Genomic DNA, 25,541 nt, shown 5'->3' on the forward strand with positions numbered 1-25,541 from the left:
GGCCGTACCTAACAGTGCTCAGAGCTTCTTACTCATGGCTCTGAGCTCAGGCATCACTCCTGGATGGCTCAGGGGAATATATGGGATGAGATATATTGAATCCAGTCAACTGCATGCAATGCAAGCACTGTACCCACTGTACTAACACTCTAGCCCTTGTAAATTTGATTTTTAAAGAAATAGTTCTCTGAGTGCAGAGCTAGGAGTAATTCCTAAACGCTGCTAGGTGTGGCCCCCAAAATACATTCTCACATCACATTGGAGTCAGAGAGATATTTCAAGAGGTTGAAGATATGCTTTGCACGTAGAAGGTGTAGATCTGAACCCTAGTACCACCAGAGTTCCCTTGAAAAGCACTGCTGGGAGTGCAACCTGAGTACTAAGACAGATATGGCCCCTAAGCACTACTAGGTATGACCTGCAAATCTAACCCAGATTAAACAAACATATTCCCATGTCTTTTTTTCTCTTCTGGAATAAAATCTAGGGCCTACACAGTCAGCTCTCCCAGATCTTCACAGTTATTTCCACCATCATGTTTTCCTACAGCTCTTCCCCTTCCTTTAGAGCCCCAGGACCATGCCTTATCCTTCCTGACCAACCACACTTTTTTTAAAATTTATTTATTTAAGTAAATAAAATTCTGTAACCATGGTTTCAGAAACATTCATAGTTGAGTTTCAGTCATAGAATGTGCACCATCTTTTACCAGTCAAGCACACTTCTCACTCCAGATCTTGGCACAAATATCCAATAATCTGCCTAGCGCTATTTCTTCCTAAGGAACTTTGCAGACTGTCTCCCTTACTGTCTCTTCCCTTTATAGGGCTTTCTTAGATACTATATGAATTTTTACATTTGCTTATTACTGGGATTGCTTGTTGCTTGGGACAGAAGTATAGTCCTGTTCAGTATTGTCAATGCCTAGAACACTGAGTCTGGTATGAGGTAAATGCTCTGTAAGAATTTGTTTAATCAAGCAGTCCATCCCTGATTCTAAAATGTTCAATTTACTTAGAAAACATTGAGTTAAATGGGCTGCTTACATAAAAGGTGATAGAAGGAAACTAATAAAAGGTAGAATGTAAATCAATAATATAGAAACCAGGAGCTGGTGCTTTAAAAGAATAAACAAGATAGACAAACCATTAATGAGACTCATGAGGAAAAAGGAAAAAGTGACCAAATAAATTGGGTTCAAGATTTTAAAAAAATGAAGAAATTACAATAGATCACTCAGAAATTCAAAGTGTAATGAGAGGTTACTAGAAAAACATTTATGTTGTTAAGTTGGAGAACCTAGAAGGGACAGATTCCTAAATCTGAAATGGAATCATGCAATATCCCAAAACTAAAAGAAGAGGAAGTAGAAAAACTTAACAGGCCAATCATAACAAAATTGAAACAAATGAATAATCTCAAGAACAAAAGTCATGGTCCAGATGGGCTCAGAAGACTTACTGAAGCTAACATAACAGTAATACACAAAATAGACAGAGACACTTACAAAAAAATTTTCAGAGCAATGTCCCTGATAAACACATGCAAAACCCTTAATAAAATCTTAGCAAATTGAATACAACAGCATATCAAAAAAAATTATACACCCTAATGAAGCAGGATTCATTACAGGATGCAAGTACAATTTAACATACACAAACCAATTAACATAGTAAATTACATTAGTTAAAAGGAAAAATCATATGATCCTATCAGTCAATGAAGAGAAAACTTTTGACAAGATTCAACATGCATTCCTGATAAATACCCTCAAAAACTAGGGGTAGGAGGGGAACAGAGTGATAATAAAAATGCTATCAGTAGGGTATTTGCCTTGCATGCAACCAACTGGGTTCGACTCCTAGCATCCACTGGTCCCCTGAACACTGCCAGGAGTGATTACTGAGTGCAGAGCCAGGAATAACATTCAAACACTGCTGAGTGTGGCCTCAGAAAGAACAACAACAACAACAAAATTTGGTGGAAGGAATCTCCTCAAGATAATTATGGCCATCTACATTAAATCCACAGAAATTATCCTTCTCAATGGTGAAAAACTGAAAGCATTCTCTCTGATATCAGGTACAATTCAAGTGTGTCCACTGTCTCTTTTTTTTTTTTTTTTTTGGGTCACACCCGGCAGTGCTCAGGGGTTACTCCTGGCTGTCTGCTCAGAAATAGCTCCTGGCAGGCACGGGAGACCATATGGGACACCGGGATTCGAACCAACCACCTTTGGTCCTGGATCGGCTGCTTGCAAGGCAAACGCTGCTGTGCTATCTCTCCGGGCCCGTCTTTTTTTAATTCAATATAATGTTAGAAGTCCTAGCTATTGCACTCAGGCAAGGAAAAAATTAAAGAGATCCAAAATAGAAAAAGAAGTCAGATTATCTCTATTTGCAGATGACATGATAATATACATAGAATAAAGAGTTCAGAAAGGCTCCTACAAATAGTAAAGTAATGCAGCAAAGTAGCTAGCAACAAAGTTAATCATGGGGCCGGAGAGATAGCATGGAGGTAAGGCATTTGCCTTTCATGCAGAAGGTCATTGGTTCGAATCCCACAATCCCACATGGTCCCCAGAGCCTGCCAGGAGCAATTTCTGAGCATGGAGCCAGGAGTAACCCCTGAGCACTGCCAGGTGTGGCCCAAAAACAAACAAACAAACAAAAACAAACAAACAAAAAGTCAATCACATTCTTATAGACAAATTACAAATCAGAGGAAAAAGTGATAAGTTATCCCATTCATAATAATGCCAAAAAATTTGGAACACTTAGAAATCAATTTAACAAAAGATATGGAAGATCTATACCATGAAAACTCTGAATAACTTAGAGAAAGAAAACCTTAGAAAATGGAAGAAGTGTTCATGCTCATGGACTGGAAGAATCATTATTGTTAATGATCATCCTGCCTAAATTATAATATAGATTGAAAGCAATCCTTATCCAAATTCAGATGATATTCTTAAAGGGCTTAGAAGAGTCAGTAATAAATTTTTTATGAAAGAAGAGAAGTCATACTAAAAAAAAAGAAAGTGGGAAGTATCTCATGACCTAACTTGAGCCTATGCTATAAATCTATAGTGATCAGAATGGCACAGTACTGCAATAAGGATAGACTCTTTGATCAATGAGTCAGGATTGAATACCCAAGGATAAATCCCCATATCTTATGGTCAGCTTATTTCAACAAAGGTGCTGAGACATGAAATAAAGATAGTATCTTCAATAAATGGTGCTGGGAAAATTGAATAACAGCATGTAAAAAAAATTAAAGCTGGATCCTTTTCTAACACCTTACACAAAAGGAAATTCAAAGTTGATCAAAGGTCTAGAGATTAGATTGTAATCTATAAAATACACCAAGAAAAATAGTCAGGATGCTCTAAGATTTGAAAATCAAAAGGGTCTTGAATGATAAGATGTCATTGGCAAATACATACAGAAGCAAAGGTAAATAAATAGGACTATATTAAATTAAAGAGTTTCTGCATGGTAAAAGTAATATGAGCCCAAACTAAAAGACAGCTAACTAAATGGAAGAAAAATATTCACACTCAACACAGTAGCTTAATATCCCGGATACATAAAGTACTTAAAAAGATGCACAAACGGGGCCTGCGAGGTGGCGCTAGAGGTAAGGTGTCTGCCTTGCAAGCGCTAGCCAAGGAAAGAACCATGGTTTGATCCCCCGGCGTCCCACATGGTCCCCCCAAGCCAGGGGCAATTTCTGAGCGCGTAGCCAGGAGTAACCCCTGAGCATCAAACGGGTGTGGCCTGAAAAAAAAAAGATGCACAAACAAACAAAAACCCTATTAAAATGAGAGAAAATGAGTAGCACTTGTCAGAAGAACTCAAGTGAACGGCCAATGGGAACATGAAAAAATGCTCATCAACACGTATTATTAAGTAAATCTTAAGTAAATATTAAGTAATATCTCACATTACATATCAAAAGTAGTGGGAACAATCTGTGTTGGTGGGAATGTGGTAAAATATCATCTACCACTGGTGAAAACATTGTCTTTTTCAACCACTGTGGAAAAAGTATGGAGAGTCCTCAGTAAATTTAGAATTGAACTGCTGCCATGTGCCATAGACACAGACATTCATTCAGAAGAACATATACATTATCCATTGAAGTACAGTAACTAAGATAGAAAATCAATGTAGGTGTCCAATGACAGATGACTGGATTATGACGTATATAGGCACAATGGAAAAATATGCAGCAGCAAAGAATGATGAAATCATGCAATCTGCTGCGACCTAAATAGGACTGAAAGAATGAAGTAAGCCAGAAAAAGAAAGACAAAGAGAATGACTTTACTTATCTATGGTATATAGAATAAGTAGATGAAGGAATGCAGTGGAGTAAAGGGAGGATGCCTATAATATAGAAAAGAAGATCAGAGAAGAAAAGAAATCAAAGGGAAAAGAAAGATGAGAAAGGGAAATAATAGGAGCACGATCTCAAAGAGGCACACTGACAATATGGGAGAGTGGTATAGCTGCATATCAAGCCACAGACTCAACAACACTAAAAACAGGAAACCTAAACTGTAATAAGCAAACTTTAAAACGTCCCTGTCAAGGCATGTGGTGGAATTCGTATTAAAACATTATATGCCTAAAACTCAACTATCAATAACTCTTTAATAAAATTATAAATAATTCTCACACCATACACAAAAGTCAATTCAAAATGGATTAAAGAACTCAATATAAAACCTGAATTCATAAAAATAGACCGAGGAAAGCATGAGGTGAACCCTTCATAAAATAAAATCTAAAGGTATTCTCAATGATCTGATTCCTTGGCCAAGCAAATGGGAGCAAATACAGATACTCCTCAATTAGTGACCAAGTTCATTTCAAAGACTTGGTCGTTAAGTGAGGAACTTCATGTACTGTATACAGTAGTACAGTATATGCATAGTACTTGACAATGCAGTATTCTGAATAAGTAAAATAAGGGGAAAGATCAAACTGAAAACTTCCACTTGTTTTAATTTGCATAGGTCATGCAATTTACATAGTACTGCAATGTATTACAGAACATAAAGTTAGTAAAGTAGGTACATTAAAGCACCAAAAACCACAGTACTGTACTGTAGAGTGTATAAGATGGAAAAAGGATATTTAAAATGAAATAAAATAAGAGATGGTTGTAAGTGCAAGCAGTTGCTAAACAGGTAGGTCATTAAGCGAGGAGTATCTGTATGAACAAATAGGACTATATCCAACTAAGAAGCTTCTTGGCCAGTGCAATAATCAACTAGTAGGGCATCTGTCTTGCACATAGCCAATCCATGTTTGATCCCAATAGCCCATACAGTCCTCCTGAGCCTGCCAGGAGTGATCCCTAAACACAGAGCTAGGAGTAAGCACTGAGCGTTTCTGTGTTTATCCCAAAAACTAAAGTGAATCCAAAACAACTCTCCCTAAAACAACAAGATAAAAATAAACACAACACCAAACTACCAAAGAAATCATGATGAGAATAAAAAGATAGCTTAGAGACCAGAAGAGAGTATTTTCCCACCACTCAGCTGACTGAGAGTTAACATCCAAGGTATATAAAGCACTTGTAAAACTGAACAAAAAAAAAAAATACAACACCACTAAAAAATGGGGAGGAGAGATGAACAGAAATATACAGGTGGTCAATAGCTATGTTTCCCTTTTTAAAGAATTGCAAATAAATACAATAATGAGATATCTCACACCAGAGAGAATGACACACATTAAAAAAGAACAGAAACAACCAGTGGTGGCATGGATGAACAGAAAAATGAACTCTTAATCACTGCTTGTGGAAATGTTGACTGGTCTAGTCTTTTTGGAAGACAATAAGAATATTTCCAAAAAGACCAAGAATGGAGCATTCATAAGATTGAACAATTCTATTTCTTGATATACGCCCCAAGGACCCAAACATTCAACTCCTAAAAGACATCTGTATTCCTATGTTTACTATATTACTAGTCATAATAGTCAATCTGTAAACAACTCAAATGTCTAAGAACAGATGACTGGGTAAAGAAATTAAGGGTACAGTGGCCGGAGTGATAGCACCCTGAGTGGGACATTTGCTTTGCACACAGCTGACCCGGGTTTGATCCCTGGCATCCTATACGGTTCCCCAAGCATACTAGGAGTAATTTCTGAGCACAGAGAATAACCCTTGAGTGCTTTAAGGTTTGGCCCAAAATAAACAAACAAAAATATTATGCTACATATACACAATGGAATAATATTTGGCTAAGAAAAAGAAAATTATGTAATTTATTGTCATGCAGATTTGGATCTGGAGTATATCATGGTTAGTGAAGAGTTGTCAAGTCAGAAGGAAATAAACAGACAGAATGATCTCTCTCATATGTAAGATCATGTGAAAGTATGGTGGTAAATTCCCAAAGGCAACAGAACTCACTGACTGGTCTACAGAACTCAAAGTGTAGGGGGTAGTAGGGTAGGTAACCAGGACCATGGGGAGGTTGTGGTGGTATTGGAATGTTGCACTCATAAAACTTTATTAGCAACAGTTTTAAAAAAGAATGGCACTCGAGGCCGAAGAAATAGCATAGCGGTACGGCATTTGCCTTGCATGCTGATGGATGGTGGTTGGAATCCCGGCATCCCATATGGTCCCCCGAGCCTGCCGGGGGCGATTTCTGAGCGTAGAGCCAGGAGTAACCCCTGAGAGCTGCCGGGTGTGACCCAAAAACCAAAAACCAAAAAAAAAAAGAAAAAAGAAAAGAAAGAAAAAAGAATGGCACTTAAAATTTCTTTCTTTCTTTTTTGATCACACCCAGGGGTTTGTGGTATTTGGGGAATCATATGAGATGCTAGGGATCAAACTCAGGTGGGCCATGTGCAAGGGAAAAGCCTACCTACTATGCTATTGTTCCAGTCCATAACAGCACTTAAAAAATTGTTTTTAAATCCCCACAATTTGTTTCCTCCTAAATGAGAACTTAAACTACTTCAGACTCACTTTCCCTTTGATCTATATCAGGACCTTCCTTACCTTCGCGGTGCAGGACCTGCCACTCTCCTGCAATCCAGGCCTTCCTTGATGCATACAAGATGGTATAACGTGTCACCACTGTCTCGGGGCCTCCAGGGGGCTTCCAGGACACCAGCGCAGTGCCGTCCTCTATCAGTGTCACCTTTACTCCCACTGGGGGGCCTGTGGGGGCTGTGCAGACAGCATTAATACGCTAAGAGGGTTGCTACTTACACACCTGACTAGCTGACAAATGAATCTGAAAAACTAGAATAACTCCAGAAATCGACTTTTGCAAATCCTTCGTGATCACAGCAAGGTACTATTTTCCTCTTCCGCTGGAGGCTAATTTAATTTTTTAACATCTGAAGAATCAACAATATATACACATATACAGTCAAGAAGACGAGCACATAAGAATGGCTCATAGCACCTGCCTTCAAAAACTATGTGCTCCCAGCTCGAAACCCTGGTATCCCACATGCCATTTGGCAGCTCTGCTCCCATATGTCATCAGGTTCTACTTCCTCAGCAGGTTGTGCATGCATCTTTTGAACTGCAGTATTCACCGGGAGTTAGACCCTTTTTTGTTTTGCTTACACATGTCTGGTTAAAGGAGGGGCTAGAAACTGCTAGAAGTGTCAGGGATGGCAGGGAGCTCTGCCATGTGTAAGCAAAACAAAAAAGGGTCTAACCCCCAGTGAATACCGCAATTCAAAAGATGCACGCACAACCTGCTGAGGAAGTAGAACCTGATGACATATGGGAGAATACCCAGCGACTCACAGGAAACTTCTCCAGTCTGACTCCCTGACTTGTGTACCTCAGCTGAGAAGGAGTCCCCCACTTTCCAAGGGAGAACTTGTGCAGTTTCCACAGCTGAGGAAGTGTGAATGGTGAGGAGCCTTGCAACAGCATGAATGGGCCCCTGTCACCATGGCACTGTCCTCTGCAACAGTGGAGGGCAGAGGAAGGAATAATAACCTCATCTATTCCCACATCTAAATCAATACACACACATAAGACATGAGGTGGCAGAGTCTTTGAGAGGGAATGAATCACTAAGTGAAGGTGTGAGAAAACAGTACACTCAAGGAACTTGACTTTCTGGTTTCCCCTTTCTTTGCCTTTGTTCTCCCCACTGGGGATCGTTTTTTTTACCTTCTGGAAGTGTGGAATGATAAACAACGGGACTCCAGGGGCTGGAGAGTTGATCCACATGCAGTCGAACAGCAAATTCATACTTGGTATTTGGTTCAAGACCCTGAACCAACATGTGAGTTTCAGATCTGTAAGAAGGAGCAATGAAACTGTTCATGTTGGTGGCGCCTTGTTTCTGAAAGACTCAGCATTTCCATCAATACAGAGAGAGCGTGCTGAACCTCCTGCCCCACCCGGCCATTTCATAAGATGATGCTCCAAATGCCAATGTTTATACTGAAGCTCAAGCTAGCCTAGGAAGATAAGAAATGAGTATGGGTAGGATTGTTGGAGACAAAGGGTTAAGATAGACAGAATGAGGGAAAAGGTGGAATGGGCAGAAAATAGAAGCCTGAAATCAGGAAAACTAGTGCTGATGTGGATAGCCGCTAGGACATGGGTCCTGTGACTGCTCATCTGTTTCCTGCCTTCCAAATTCAAGAAATAATCCCAGGGCCAGAGTGATAGCACAGCAGTAAGGCATTTGTCTTGCACATAGCCAACACAGGGCGGATCCCAGTTTGAATCTTGGCATCCCATTTGGTCCCTGGAGCTTGCCAGGAGCGACTTCTGAGCCCAGAGCCCAGAGTAACCCCTGAGTGCCACTGGGTGTGACCCCCCCAAAAAAAGAAATGATCCCTCAGAGAAGCCACAGCAAATATATTTCTTCTAAAACTTCAAGATCACAATGACATGTGAAAGGATATCCCTGTAAGATTAAGACAGGCATCTGATCAAAGAAAGTTGTTTTCTTCCCCCTGATGATTTTTGAATCAAAGCAATAATACTGAACGTGAAAGACAGTCAGGCTGTGAGTCCAGGAGGCTGGGAATCCCCTACTCCCCACGTTTTTTCTCTTCTGTATTATTTTCTTAATCCTCTGCAATGTCTCTGCTTTGATCCTGTTCATCAGGGCTGGCCCCTGGCAGAAAGAGCAAATGATGGAAGATCCAGGGCAGTTACTTACGTTTGCAGGTAGAGAACCAGGGAAGCATTCTGCAGGCCCACTGGGTTGCAGCGGATAGTATAGTTGATGGTCTGGGCAGTGGTGAAGGCTGGTCTCCTCCAGTGCAGAAACACGGAAGATGAGCTATTGGCCTTGGCATAGAGGTGATGCGGGGGCGGTGGCGGTGGAACCAGGCGGTCACGGACAGCTGGTGAAACAGAATGTTGGTCTGCTACACGCAAAGCTTTAAGGGAGAAATTGTTGAAGGGGTAAAAACCCTAGTATCCAAGCTTGCGAAGTGATGAGGCTTCTCCTCCACCAGGGTCAGGGTTCATTATGACCAAAGTAGAGTACTCCAACGTGAGTAGCTCTCCCAGTAGCCATAGAAGGAATCATGGATTGTCTGTCTGTCATAGACAAGGGCACTACCAGCCAGATATGCAGAAGGCCCACAAAGATTTCAGACTAGGATGATACCCTTTTTAATGGCCATAAAAACCAAACAAGATCTGATAGCATGAAAATTACGAATGGAAGGACATAGTCTTAAGGTGAAAAGCAAGTTAAAAAACAAAACAAAACAGGGTGTTCCCTTTTTGTTAGTGCCCACTCCACAAGAAAAATAGCTCAGGGTTTTCTGAAATTAAAACCATAAAAACTTATAACTAAATATATTTCATGTAAATGTTTGTTGAGCACATATTTGTTTAACTATATATATAGTATGTTGAATATAGTGTGTGTGTGTGTGTATATATATATATATATATATATATACACACACACACACACTATATTCAACATACTATGCTGGGTGGAGGGAAAGCATAATTAATTAAAACTGTCAAACCCCCCACAGAGCAGGAAGACTCAGATTTAGAGAAGGCAAAAGGTGAAGCTTGCCTGGTGTGTTTTGAACACAACTTACACACGCATCCTGGGGTACTGACGGTCTGGTCAGCCTGATAGCCATCTTCGATGTTGCTGTAAGCCAGTAGCCTCACATGATACTTCCTTCTGGGATCTACAAAAACACCGAAAGGCCATAATTAGTCATGCTTAGGAACAAAGATTCTTTGGTTTGAAAACCTTTCAAGGAGGGCCGAGTAGTGGCACAAGCTAGCCTAGGATGGACCATGGTTCGATCCCCCGGCATCCCATATGGTCCCCCAATCCAGGAGCGATTTCCAAGTGCATAGCCAGGAGTAACCACTGAGCGTCACCAGGTGTGGCCCAAAAAACAAACCAAAACAAACAAACAAAAAAAACACCTTTTGAGAGAGTGAGTGAGAGAGAGAGAGAGAGAGAGAGAGAGAGAGAGAGAGAGAGAGAGAGAGAGAGAGAGAGAGAGAGAGAGAGAGAGAGAGAGAGGTTAAGGTTTCTGCCTTACACACAGGTGACCTAGGTTCAACCCCCATAGAGCAGGCCCTGAGCATGACCCGGTATGGCCTGAATGCTAACACCACCAAACAAAAATCCTTCTGAATGTATACTTATGCTAAGTGAAATGAAAACATTTCCCTCTCTCTACTCTACAGTGACTTCACAACTTACCTTAAGAGAAGCCTATTGGAGTGCAATACCAACTACTTCAACAATCATTTTAGCTCACTGAAGTAATGTTTCCTTTCCTTCAACTGATCAAAGATCTCAGGGACAAAGATTTGAGATATGACCAGAAGGTTAGGGTCAAATGCTCTCAATGCTTCTGGTATAGCCCCAGCACTTTTGGATGTGAGCAATGCTGCATCTCCATCCTAGTACTGAGTCCAGCTGAGACTGACTCCATCTTCCCAGCACCTCCACTTTCTAAACATAGCTAAGCTGTGTTATATCCACCCCTCTCTGCAAAAAATAAATAATTAAAAACTAGTGCAAACAAATCATTTATAAGAGGTTCTATTATGAAGAGGACTTTTATTTAGTTATGTGTGTCTACTTAAAAGCATGGAATGCAAAGAAAGACACCTTACCCCCAAAGTTTAGGAGAATTATAATTGTTATATTTTATTACCTACCGTTAAACAATGTTCAGGGCAGAGGGAAAGAACAGAAATCAGGGATCAACCCAGGTTCAGTCCCCAGAATCAAGGTCTCCCCAGCATGGCCCTGCATTCCTGGAAGCCTCTGAGCTCCACCGGCATGCTCCCCCCACCTTTGAATACTTGAGGGAGATGCATAAAAAAGGGGGGGGGAATGTTAAGACTATGTTAAAAAAGTTGGGGGTCACACACGGTAGCGCTCAGGGTTACTTCTGCCTCTGCAGTCAGAAATCACTACTGGCAGGTTCGGGGGACCCTATGGGATGCCAGAGATCGAACCCAGGTTCGTCCCGGATTTACAAGGCAAACACCCTACTGCTGTGCTCTCTCTCTGGTCCCTATAACTACATTTTTACATTTATATACATTTATTTGGGAAAGGTGACATCAGCAGTGGTCAGGGTTTACTCCTGGCTCTGAGTCCAGGCCTGCTTCATGCAAGGCAATATCTTTCCCTGCTGCTCTGTCTATTCAACCCCCACTTTTCCACAAGTCTGAATTTTTAAGTTGAGAGAAGAAATTCAACAAGGCGTATGAGGGTGCGCCCTCTGTTGGTAATCATTCGTCATCGCAACATGTAGCTGTGTCTCTGTTCATGCATATTAAATCAATAAAACCAAAATGGTTCTGGAGACCTTTAAGGAAATAAATCATAAAACTTGAGCAAGAGGTCCAGAGCAACAGGCCAAGGAATAGTCTTACATGTAGCTGACCTGAATTTGATCTCCAGCATCTCGTACAGTCCCCTGAACACTGCCAGGAATAATTCCTGTGTGTAGAATCAGGAGAACCCCTAAACACTACAAGGTGTAGCTCATAATAACAACACCCTCTACCAAAAAAAAAAATAAAAGTTTAAAATATGTATTTTATAAAATAGCAAAGAGTTTAATGATACAAAATATTTAGTTTATTTGTGATAACATTTATTTGCTTATGACAAAAAAATAAACATTATTCAGAAAAAGTCTTTCCCCAGATTTGCTTTGTATAGGATTAGTAAAATTTGTTGTCTTTAATATTTGCAATGTGACTTTTCCAAGCATACAATCAAGTATTACTGTATATATAGTACATTCCATCTCCAGAATCTACTTATCTGGCCTGAGTGAAACCTTGTATCCTTAGACCAACATCATTCCTCCCAATACCCTTTCATTCTCTACTTCTGTAAGTGAAATGGTACCCTATTTTGTTTTTGTGGCTGATTTATCTTATTGAGTATAATGTCTTATAGCAAGTTCATGTTGTACAAGTAGCAGTATTTGGGGAGGGGGGTCCACACTTGGTGATTCTCAGGGGTTTCCACTGACTCTGCCCTCTGGGATCATTCCTGGTAGGATTCAGGGGAATCCTACTTGGTGCTATTACATGCAAGGCAAGTACTCTAGCTGTTATATTCTCTCTCCCTCTTTCCTTTTCTATACTGAGGGTGTGTGTGTGTGTGTGTGTGTGTGTGTGTGAGTGGTGTGTGTGTGTGTGTGTCTGTGTGTGTGTGTGACCATGAAAACACAGTTGAGACACTGATTAAATTTCCTTTGGATTTATAACTAACACAAAGAGAGCTGGATCCTAAGTCAGTTCCATTTCTAATCTTAACTTACTTATGTATTATATACCTCTTAATATTAATAAAACAAATAAGTATTCTATTTCACAAGTAAAAAATTTGTTTCTAATATATCCACCACAGAACCATACTTTAATCATGAATAAATACAATTCTTAAGTGATTAAAATCTTAAAAATAAAATAAACTCTCCAAAGTAACAAGAGTTTGTACAAATATTTCTTTTTTTCTTTAAGCCAGTTAAACAGTGGGGAAGTTATATACCAACTTTTGTGACACTGACGTTAATAAGTTCTGATAAACCACTGCCATCGGACCAGCCGAGTTTGTACAAATATTTCTTAATGACAAATATATTTGCATTTGGGGTCCCATCCTCATAGCTCAGGGGTCACACTGGCTCAATGCTCAGGGTTCCTTCCAAAAGTGGGAGTGCTCAGCTATGGAAGAAAACAAAATTGCTCCACAATGAACAGAGGAAGTAAGGATATGGAGTGAAAAATAAAGATTTTAGGGTTATTATACCAAGTACAGGTACATACACAAAGAATGTACCTGAGCTGAAGAAGCTCAAGTTCTAAATCTCTGCAGTTCCATCCACATCATTTGCTGTGTTGGGAACAGCTCCAGAATCAACAGTCTGAAACACCCCCATATCCTGTTACAGTCCTTCTTCAGCCACATATGCAACACTCAGCCGCCTCAGGACATATAATTTTAAAATAAACAGCAGGGTCAGGAAGAACAGCCACAAAGAATAGTGCAGTTACTGTGCAAGTGAATTTTCTTGGAAGAATAGAGAAGCATTCTTATATACGTGTGTGCTAAAAACACGCTACACATGGGAATCACCTTGACGAAGTGAAATGAATGATCAAAGATGCTCATTCATACAAGCAAGAATATCACACATTATCTGTTGGCAAATACTGAAGTCCAGTTCTAACTTCACTCAGTCCTCATGAAGATGGTATGTAGAGCAGGCAAAGACTCTCCGGTGTATGTGATTTGTAGATATGAATGAATGAGCTGTGTTTCGTGTTTAATGGTCACTGAAACAGTTTACTATTTGGGCTTCACATGATGTATAATTCCTCAGTGTCAAATCTACTATCACCCCCCCACACTGTCTACATTTATCTAATCATCCCTCATTGCTAGAACCTGATGCCAATAATGTTTTCAAAAACAAATTTCTACCTTAATAAAAAAAAATAGATCATTTATAGAAAAGTATGTGGGGCAAAACAAACTCATTATGTTAATTGTGCTAGCAAATAGTTATTTATAACCCTAAGTCTCTACAATTGGAAAAAAAATCAACAAGTTCCTATATCATCAAAATATGATAAAAAATCAAGAATCTGGGCCCGGAGAGATAGCACAGTGGTGTTTGCCTTGCAAGCAACCGATCCAGGACCTAAGGTGGTTGGTTCGAATCCCGGTGTCCCATATGGTCCCCCGTGCCTGGCAGGAGCTATTTCTGAGCAGATAGCCAGGAGTAACCCCTGAGCACCGCCGTGTGTGGCCCAAAAACCAAAAACCAAAAAAAAAAAAACAAAAATCAAAACAAGAATCTGGGCCGGAGAGATAGCACAGTGGCATTTGCCTTGCAAGCAGCTGATCCAGTACCAAAGGTGGTTGGTTCGAATCCCGGCATCCCATATGGTCCCCCCAGCCTGCCAGGAGCGATTTCTGAGCAGACAGCCAGGAGTAATCCCTGAGCAAGGCCGGGTGTGGCCCAAAAAACCAAAAAACCAAAAAAAAAAAAAAAAAAAAAAAATCAAGAACCCAATTTCATTCCAAAGCATGGAACTTGGGGCCGGAGAGATAGCATGTAGGTAAGGCATTTGCCTTTCATGCAGAGGTCATTGGTTCGAATCCCTGCATTCCATATGGTCCCCACAGCCTGCCAGTAGCGATTTCTGAGCATAGAGACAGAAGTAACCCCTGAGTGCTGCCGGGTGTGACTCAAAAAACAAAACAAAAAAGCATGGAACTTAATAATACTGTACTAAGTATGAATTTTGGCAGGATATTTTTAGATCTACCAGAAACCTTGGGATAATGTACCTATTTTTCTTTGTAATGTGTTTCCAAAGACCACAAAACCCAAAGCCCACTAACAGTGGAAGCACTGTTCCGTTTGAGTGAGCAGCTTTTCTAATTTCTGTCACTAGATGGCATCTGTGTGCTGAAATTGGGAGCTAGTCAGCGGGAAAACGACAAACGAGGATTTCAAAACAGATAAGCAGGGGAGTGTTCTTTTTTATGACTAAAACCCAACTACAAACGTGTTTGTAATAAAAAACCAGATACGTATGAACCAGATAAGCAGAACTATGCTTGTTTTCCAGATGACAATTTCATGAAATGCAAATCAGACTCAGAAGGGGAGAAGGGCTGATTTTCATACTTAAATAATTTCACATACACTACAAAAAAAACCCCTGTGAATTAAGGCATATTAAGCTTTAAGTGGTAGATACTGAGAAACACAGAAGGCTTAGCTTTCCTAGTGACTCAATGAGTGAAAAAAGCGAAGAGAAATTAAATAGCTTGCTCTGTGTGATGCTTTTGGGCTTTCTCCGAACACACACACACACACACACACACACACACACACACACACACACACACACACACACACACACACACACACACACACACGAGTCAGATCACCTGGCTTCCAATTCTATCCTGGTAACCTGGGAACTGTAATCTGAGAATTTTAATTTCTTTATACCCACTGATTAAAATATTTTGTAAATGGCTATGATGCTGATAATAATAGCATTTACCTCTATTTTAGGCTGTGGATAGGAGAAAAATAATTATAAAATACTTAAAAGAGTTACCTATGTGCAACAATATCAGTACACTTAATTATGAAATAACAATTAGCATTCCATCATTTCTAATCCCTGCTTTTCTGTATAAAAGGGCAGGCTGGAATAAAATCCAATAATATACATATATACTCTAGGATCCTGACTATGGGTCGCTGGGGGATCAAACCGCGGTCCGTCCTAGGTTAGAGTGTACAAGGCAAACACCTTACTACTTGTGCCACTGCTCCGGCCTCCAACAACTTTTACATTCTTGATGAATGCAAACTGATTTTTGTCATCAGGATCAGAGGTATCAATAGCGTGAGCCTCAAGGTCCAAAAGGTGCTGCAGCTTCTTCACCTTCCTCAGATCTTCAATAGAACCTTTGTTAAGCTCAATGAACCTTCAATGAACAAGTTGAGGATTACAGAACCCTGTACTGCACAAAAGTACCCAGATATGAAGTCAGTCAACGAGCTGACCCAGAAGCAAAATCTGGCAAAATCAACTAGAAGCACACTGCCCTAACATTGATTGCACAAACTCTTGGTAAATATGTGGTCTATCTGGAGGATCTGTTTCATGAGATCTATACTCCTGAAAAGACTTTAAAGAGGCAAACAACTTCCTCTGGCCCTTTAAATTATCTTCTCCCCAGGGTGGGATGAAGAAAAAGACCACCACTATTTCTGTAGGTGAAGATGCTAGCAAAAGTAAAGAGCAGACCATTAGACATATGCACTTAGAGACCTATCATATTTTTTGTAATCTGGTCAGTTAATAAACAATCAATTTCAAATTGAAAAACAAAACAAAACAAGAGATCAAAGGAAAATAGACAGTAGGGACCAGACACTTGTGGTTGGGAAGAGAAGTAGTTTTAAGAGTGGCAAGGGGAACTGAAAATGTAAAAGGACATGAAAACCAAGAGAGATGACCAGTTGATAGTGTACAATGCTGCAGAGAAGTCACAGAGGGTAAGAATGGAATGTTATCTCATTTATTCATGTCAGCAAGAAGAAAGAGATATGGGTTGGGACAACAGAAATCCTGGAACTAAGATGCAAGGAGAATGTAGTGCACTGGGAACAAAGATTAAATGCAAGAGGTTCCAAAATGTTACAGTGGTAGCTAGATTTCTCTATAAAAGGTGTAACCTTCAGCTATTTTGCTGCATGTTTTATATTGTATCTATTTATACAGGTTTTATAATACACTATATTCTATATGTTTCTATATTATTTATTTCTACATGTTTTATAATATGTATTGGCTTTGGTAATAACAAAATAGTAAAGATGTATTGTTGAAGGGAAATGCATTATTATTTTATATGCCAACATGCTTTATAAACATGATTTTAAATTTTGCAATCCTATAAAAGTCAGGGACATTTCTGTACATGTATTCTTTTTTTTTTTTTTTTTTTTTTGGTTTTTGGGCCACACCCTGTGACGCTCAGGGGTTACTCCTGGCTATGCGCTCAGAAATTGCTCCTGGCTTCTTGGGGGACCATATGGGACACCGGGGGATCGAACCGCGGTCCGTCCTAGGCTAGCGCAGGCAAGGCAGGCACCTTACCTCCAGCGCCACCGCCCGGCCCCGCTGTACATGTATTCTTATTTTCCTTTCAATCACTTTTCTGTATAGAACATCCAAAAATATATGTTCACAATCCTGGGTTTTTTGGGTTTGTTTTTTTTTTTTTTTTTGGTTTTTGGGCTACACCCAATAACGCTCAGGAGTTACTCCTGGCTATGCGCTCAGAAGTTGCTCCTGGCTTGGGGGACCATATGGGATGCCAGGGGATCGAACTGCGGTCTGTCCAAGGCAAGGCAGGCACCTTACCTCTAGCACCACCGTCCAGCCCCATCCTGGTTTTATTTTTAACCCTAAAAATAATGAAAATACCTTTTGAAAAGATGTTTCAACACCATCCTTATAAACACCAACTAACATATCTTCCATGATAGTCTAGCCCTTTCAAAATTTACTTTTTAGAGACTGAAGAAATAGCACAGTGGTAAGGCATTTGCCTTGCAAGCAACTGATTCAAACAGACGGTGGTTCGAATCCTGACATCCCACATGGCCCACCGTGCCTGCCAGGAGTGACTCTGAGCACAGAGCCAGGAGTGGCCCCTGAGCACCTCTGGTGTGACCCCCCCACCAATTTAGCTTTTAATTATTTCTTCAGTATCTATTCTGTGCTCATAAACTTTGGATTTTTTTAAGCCATAACCAATAGTGCTCAGGGCTCACTCCATCTAGTGGATTCAGGGAACCATATGGAGTGATGAGAATCAAACCCAGGTTGGTCATGTATAAAGCATATACCTTATGTAATATACTAAGATTCTGGCTCCACTTATAAACCTATTTTAAAGAGCAAGAGACCCAAATAATCATTGATGCCTGAGAAGCCAGCGAGTAAACAGGTGAGAACAAATCTAAATGAGGAGACAATATGCTAAAGAAGAATGAGTGAGGAGACATATATAGAGCAAAAAGAATGTACTGGTAAGTGCTGATGGGGCCAGAGTGATAACTCAGCTGGTAGGACATTTGCCTTGCACATGGCTGACCCTGGTTCGATCCCTGGCATAATAAGATCCTCCAAGCCTGCCAGGAGCAATTTTTGAGTGCAGAGTCAGGAGTAACTCTTGAGCACTGCCAGATACGACATTACATATACAATATATACATTTATATGTATATACATATTTATATATATGAAGTAACATAGTTAATACTACCCAAAGAAAAAAGAATGTAGGTGCTGAATAACTGGGTGGTATTGACTGTAGAGTCAAATTAATCAAATGTAGGGTAGAACAAAGGCAGAATAAACAGATGCCAATTAAGAATTCTAATATTATCAATGTTTATCCCTGTTACTTCATATATATAAATATGTATAAATATGTGTATGTAATGTATATCAATGTATGTAAATATGTATTAAAATACACACTTTTTTTTTTTAATTTAAGGTAAAATCTAGTATGTTAGTATTTAGGAAATAGCTCTGTGTCCATTCCCAACCTTAACACAAACCCAGATCTTTCAACCAACGTCTGAAGACCAAAGGTTCTGCTTAAAGATGAACTCAGACACCAAAATTCATGACCATCAAGTCAAATTTTATGAATTCCTTGCTATAATGCTAATACTCTTGGAGATTTGGTTTCCTGGACAATGTGTAACAGGAAACTCTTTACAAAGTATATGGCTGTTTCACGATAATCATAGATAAGACTGGTGGGCAAACTAAGCAAAAACCAAAATTGCTATCTACAGAAGACTGACAAATATCCGCTGGACAGAACCTATCAAGGGGCCAATGAGGAAGTTCCTAACCTAGGCCACGGCCTAGGATTTGTACAAAAACCAAGATCTCTAATTCCAGAGATCTAACTTTGACAACTGTGACTGAGCAGAACTTCTGGAACTATGCTGAAAGACTATATCCTAGGCTCTGTTCTTGGTTCTGAACAAAAGACCACTAATTACAGAAGACTGATTACAACAGAGATGGAACAGAACTCCTAGAACCATAATGAAAAACCCTCTCCTAGCCTTCACTCTATGGCCTACACAAATAACAAGATCTCCAGCTACAAAGGTGGGATATCATCACCCACATCTGATTGGAAAGTTTCCTGGCACCATAAAAAGACCGTGGGGTGTGCAAATGAGCGAGCATGAAGTCAGTATACTTCAAGGGTGAAGAACCCCTGTATCTCTTAGGTCAAAGAAATTCCCGCTGTAATTTTCCCTATATTTATCGTGCCTATGCAAAAAAAAAAAAAAAAGAAATACAACCTTTTTTTTTTTTTTTTTTAAGAAGTTGCTGGTCTGGTTTTTTGTTTGTTTGTTTTCTCTTTTTTTTCTTTTTTATTTTCTTTTTCCATAGCTGATGGTTTTGGTTTTTGGCTTATTATGCATTTATTCTTTTTGTAATCTTGTTGATACTCCCTTAATTGTTTTTGTTTCTGGATGGTCTTGTTTTACTACCTTTTTCTTCTTTTTTCCCTTCCTTCTTCTAAATGGATACCGTATTTTCCGGCGTATAAGACGACCCCCTAATTTTGCAGTTAAAACATAGGTTTAGGCCTATATTCGCTGTATCAGACAAAACATTCCTATGCTGCAACTGTATGTACCACAGTGAGCCAATCACAACAAGCAAAGGTCCAAAGGTTATACTGTAATAGACTTCCTCTCTGACTCTAGCCAATCTGAACAGGCTTTTTACAGTGTAGATTCACAGAACATTGTATAATTTGCATGCATAAAAAGCCTGCTTGGATTGGCTGAGTTAGAGAGGCGGTCTGAGCAGCCTTGCAGTGATTGGTGCAGGATCGAGTTGGAAAATTCGTTTTGTGGCAATATTCAGACAATTTTCGTTTAGCGGCATATTGAAACATTTTTTGGGATATACTCAGCGTATAAGACAACCCCCGATTTTCGGTTGACTTTTTTTTGTTTCAAAAGTTGTCTTATACACCGGAAAACGGTATTTATAACACCTAGACAAACTCCTCCTAGTTTTTCTCTTTTTTGGTTTGCCTTTTTTCTTCTTTTTTCTTTTCCCTTCTTCCCTTAGATGGTACCAAGGCCAGACAGTTGAATGTTCATTTGGTGGAAAAAAAACCTGATCAGACATGAATACCAAATCTAAAGTCAACGACAACAGAATCGATACCCAATCTACAACAAGCTGTACAAGGGGGAACAGTTGTATTAGCATTACGGGGGTAAAGGAGGGAGATGTGAGATGCATGCTGGGAATAGGGGTGGAGGGAGGACAACACTAATGGTGAGAATGCCCCCTCACTTATTGTCTCTATGTGCCTCAAATATTACTGTGAGAGAACTGTAATTCACTTCGACTACAATAAAATTAAAAAAAAAAAAAGTTTGGTGGGCAAAAACCAGGCCTTTGTTTCTTTCTGCCGCTGTGTGTCTGTGGCTCCAGGAGCCAAAGCTGGCAGGAAGAGACCTGGAAAAATGAAAAGAAAAACTGAGAAAACTTTGTAGATGTCTGAGGGTGCCTAATATTCATTTCTAAATTCAACTATAGTGAAGACAATTGGTGAGTTTTATTCCTCACCATCCTTCAACCAATGCTTTTTTTTTTTTTTTTTTTGGTTTTTGCGTCACACCCGGCAGTGCTCAGGGGTTACTTCTGGCTCTACACTCAAAAATTGCTCCTGACAGACTCGGGGAACCATATGGGATGCTGGGATTCGAACCACCGTCCTTCTGCATACAAGGCAAATGCCCTACCTCCATGCTATCTCTCTGGCTCCAACCAATGCCTTTCATGTGGTAGGAAAAACAATGCAGTTGAGGGAAATATAGCAATCATCTTTACCTGAGAACATTTACATGAAATAAATGAACAGGGATGGAGTCTGCTGGAGTGGCTTATAAAATCTCTTAAGAAAATAAGCAGGGGCTGGAGAGATAGCACAACTGCAAGGCATTTGCCTTGCATGAAGGCGGATGGTGGTTTGAATCCTGGCATCCCATATGGTCCCTGGAGCCCACCAGGGGCGATTTCTGAGCAGAGCCAGGAGTAACCCCTGAGCATTGCTGGGTGTGACCCCAAAACAAAATATGGCTACATCAGCTGTGCAGCTGAAAATGGTAATGTCTGAAGGAGATGATGAGTCAATTCCCTGCCAGCTGCACCCACCACCCATAACTGCTGCTTCACGAATGTCCTAGCTTCACCACTTAACCTCTGATCTCTGCAGATGCCAAACTAACCAAAACTCCAGTATGCTGATATTTGGGCTGACAATGCATGGCTTTTTTTTTTTAATTTTATGCCACACCCAGTGACACTCAGGGGCCACTCCTGGCTATGTGCTCAGAAATTGCTTCTGGCTTGGGGGACCATATGGGATGCCAGGGGATCGAACTGCAATCCAGTCAGTCCTAGGTTAGTGAATACAAGGCTAATTAATGCCCTACCACTTGCGCCATCGCTCCGGCCCCAGGACCCTTTTTTTTTTTTTTAATTTTTTTTTTTATTTAAACACCTTGATTACATACATGATTGTGTTTGGGTTTCAGTCATAAAAGGAACACCACCCATCACCAGTGCAACATTCCCATCACCCAAGTCCCAAATCTCCCTCCTCCCCACCCAACCCCCACCTGTACCCTAAACAGGCTCTACATTTCCCTCATACATTCTCAATATTAGGACAGTTCAAAATGTAGTTATTTCTCTAACTAAACTCATCACTCTTTGTGGTGAGCTTCCTGAGGTGAGCTGGAACTTCCAGCTCTTTTCTCTTTTGTGTCTGAAAATTATTATTACAAGGGTGTCTTTCATTTTTCTTAAAACCCATAGATGAGTGAGACCATTCTGCGTTTTTCTCTCTCTCTCTGACTTATTTCACTCAGCATAATAGATTCCATGTACATCCATGTATAGGAAAATTTCATGACTTCATCTCTCCTGACAGCTGCATAATATTCCATTGTGTATATGTACCACAGTTTCTTTAGCCATTCGTCTGTTGAAGGGCATCTTGGTTGTTTCCAGAGTCTTGCTATGGTAAATAGAGCTGCAATGAATATAGGTGTAAGGAAGGGGTTTTTGTATTGTATTTTTGTGTTCCTAGGGTATATTCCTAGGAGTGGTATAGCTGGATCGTATGGGAGCTCGATTTCCAGTTTTTGGAGGAATCTCCATATCGCTTTCCATAAAGGTTGAACTAGACAGCATTCCCACCAGCAGTGGATAAGAGTTCCTTTCTCTCCACATCCCCGCCAACACTGTTTATTCTCATTCTTTGTGATGTGTGCCATTCTCTGGGGTGTGAGGTGGTATCTCATCGTTGTTTTGATTTGCATCTCCCTGATGATTAGTGATGTGGAATATTTTTTCATGTGTCTTTTGGCCATGCGTATTTCTTCTTTGTCAAAGTGTCTGTTCATTTCTTCTCCCCATTTTTTGATGGGGTTAGATGTTTTTTTCTTGTAAAGTTCTGTCAGTGCCTTGTATATTTTGGAGATTAGCCCCTTATCTGATGGGTATTGGGTGAATAGTTTCTCCCACTCAGTGGGTGGCTCTTGTATCCTGGGCACTATTTCCTTTGAGGTGCAGAAGCTTCTCAGCTTAATATATTCCCATCTGTTAATCTCTGCTTTCACTTGCTTGGAGAGTGCAGTTTCCTCCTTGAAGATGCCTGTAATGTCCTGGAGTGTTTTGCCTATGTGCTGTTCTATATATCTTATGGTTTTGGGGCTGATATCGAGGTCTTTAATCCATTTGGATTTTACTTTTGTACATGATGTTAGCTGGGGGTCTAAGTTTAATTTTTTGCAAGTGGCTATCCAATTGTGCCAACACCACTTGTTGAAGAGGCTTTCCCTGCTCCATTTAGGATTTCCTGCTCCTTTATCAAAAATTAGATGGTTGTATCTCTGGGGAACATTTTCTGAGTATTCAAGCCTATTCCACTGATCTGAGGACCTATCCTTATTCCAATACCATGCTGTTTTGATAACTGTTGCTTTGTAGTACAGTTTAAAGTTGGGAAAAGTAATTCCTCCCATATTCTTTTTCCCAATGATTGCTTTAGCTATTCGAGGGTGTTTATTGTTCCAAATGAATTTCAAAAGTGTCTGATCCACTTCTTTGAAGAATGTCATGGGTATCTTTAGAGGGATGGCATTAAATCTGTATAATGCCTTGGGGAGTATTGACATTTTGATGATGTTAATCCTGCCAATCCATGAGCAGGGTATGTGTTTCCATTTCCGTGTGTCCTCTCTTATTTCTTGGAGCAGAGTTTTATAGTTTTCTTTGTATAGGTCCTTCACATATTTAGTCAAGTTGATTCCAAGATATTTGAGTTTGTGTGGTACTATTGTGAATGGGGTTGTTTTCTTAATGTCCATTTCATCCTTATTACTATTGGTATATAGAAAGGCCATTGATTTTTGTGTGTTAATTTTGTAGCCTGCCACCTTGCTATATGAGTCTATTGTTTCTAGAAGCTTTTTGATAGAGTCTTTAGGGTTTTCTAAGTAGAGTATCATGTCATCTGCAAACAGTGAGAGCTTGACTTCTTCCTTTCCTATCTGGATTTCCTTGATATCCTTTTCTTGCCTAATCGCTATAGCAAGTACTTCCAGTGCTATGTTGAATAGGAGTGGTGAGAGAGGACAGCCTTGTCTTGTGCCAGAATTTAGAGGGAAGGCTTTCAGTTTTTCTCCATTGAGGATAATATTTGCCACTGGCTTGTGGTAGATGGCCTTCACTATATTGAGAAAGGTTCCCTCCATTCCCATCTTGCTGAGAGTTTTGATCAAGAATGGGTGTTGGACCTTATCAAATGCTTTCTCTGCATCTATTGATATGATCATGTGGTTTTTATTTTTCTTGTTATTGATGTTGTGTATTATGTTGATAGATTTACGGATGTTAAACCAGCCTTGCATTCCTGGGATGAAACCTACTTGATCGTAGTGGATGATCTTCTTAACGAGGCATTGAATCCTATTTGCCAGGATTTTGTTGAGGATCTTTGCATCTGCATTCATCAGTGATATTGGTCTGTAATTTTCTTTTTTGGTAGCGTCTCTGTCTGGTTTAGGTATCAAGGTGATGTTGGCTTCATAAAAGCTATTTGGAAGTGTTTCTGTTTGTTCAATTTCATGAAAGAGTCTTGCCAAGATTGGCAGTAGTTCCTCTTGGAAAGTTTGATAGAATTCATTAGTGAATCCATCTGGACCTGGGCTTTTGTTTTTCGGCAGACATTTGATTACTGTTTTAATTTCATCAATGGTGATGGGGGTGTTTAGATATGCTACATCCTCTTCCTTCAACCGTGGAAGATTATAAGAGTCCAGGAATTTATCCATTTCTTCCAGGTTCTCATTTTTAGTGGCGTAGAGTTTTTCAAAGTAGTTTCTGATTACCCTTTGAATCTCTGTCATATCAGTAGTGATCTCTCCTTTTTCATTCCTGATACGAGTTATCAAGTTTCTCTCTCTCTCTTTCTTTGTTAGGTTTGCCAGTGGTCTATCAATCTTGTTTATTTTTTCAAAGAACCAACTTCTGCTTTCGTTGATCTTTCGGATTGTTTTTTGAGTTTCCACTTCGTTGATTTCTGCTCTCAGCTTTGTTATTTCCTTCTGTCTTCCTATTCTTGGGTCCTTTTGTTGAGCATTTTCTAGTTCTATTAGCTGTGTCATTAAGCTACTCAGGTAAGCTCCTTCTTCCTTCCTGATGTGTGCTTGCAAAGCTATAAATTTTCCTCTCAGTACTGCTTTTGCTGTGTCCCATAAGTTCTGAGAGTTTGTGTCTTTATTGTCATTTGTTTCCAGGAACCTTTTTATTTCCTCCTTGATTTCATCTCGGACCCACTGGTTATTGAGCATGAGGCTGTTTAACTTCCAGGTGTTAAAGTGTTTCTTCTGAGTCCCTTTGGAGTTCACAAATAATTTCAGAGCCTTGTGGTCAGCGAAGGTAGTCTGCAAAATTTCTATCCTCTTGATCTTATGGAGGTATGTTTTATGTGCCAGCATGTAGTCTATCCTGGAGAATGTCCCATGTACATTGGAGAAGAATGTGTATCCAGGTTTCTGGGGATGGAGTGTCCTATATATATCCACTAGGCCTCTTTCTTCCATTTCTCTCCTCAGGTCTAGTATATTCTTGTTGGGTTTCAGTCTGGTTGACCTGTCCAGTGTTGACAAAGCCGTGTTAAGGTCCCCCACAATTATTGTGTTGTTGTTGATATTATTTTTCAGATTTGTCAACAGTTGTATTAAATATTTTGCTGGCCCCTCATTCGGTGCATATATGTTTAGGAGAGTGAATTCTTCCTGCTCTACGTACCCCTTGATTAATATAAAATGTCCGTCTTTGTCCCTTACAACCTTCCTGAGTATAAAGTTTGC

At 39.9% G+C, this 25,541-nt stretch overlaps 1 protein-coding gene across 1 annotated transcript in view; it reads right to left on the reverse strand.

Moving 5' to 3' along the window:
- The window catches only part of PRTG (protogenin), a 162,940-nt gene that overhangs the window by 20,993 nt on the left and 116,406 nt on the right, over positions 1-25,541 (reverse strand). Inside the window, exons 12-15 of the mRNA XM_049772838.1 lie at positions 10,095-10,190; positions 9,188-9,374; positions 8,182-8,309; positions 7,042-7,212 (exon numbers count right to left, since the gene is read on the reverse strand). Coding sequence (XP_049628795.1) covers positions 7,042-7,212; positions 8,182-8,309; positions 9,188-9,374; positions 10,095-10,190 — 582 coding nt within the window. The remainder of the gene's footprint in view (positions 1-7,041; positions 7,213-8,181; positions 8,310-9,187; positions 9,375-10,094; positions 10,191-25,541) is intronic.

This window comes from Suncus etruscus, chromosome 5, assembly GCF_024139225.1.
Source record: "Suncus etruscus isolate mSunEtr1 chromosome 5, mSunEtr1.pri.cur, whole genome shotgun sequence".
Lineage (NCBI taxonomy): Eukaryota > Metazoa > Chordata > Mammalia > Eulipotyphla > Soricidae > Suncus > Suncus etruscus.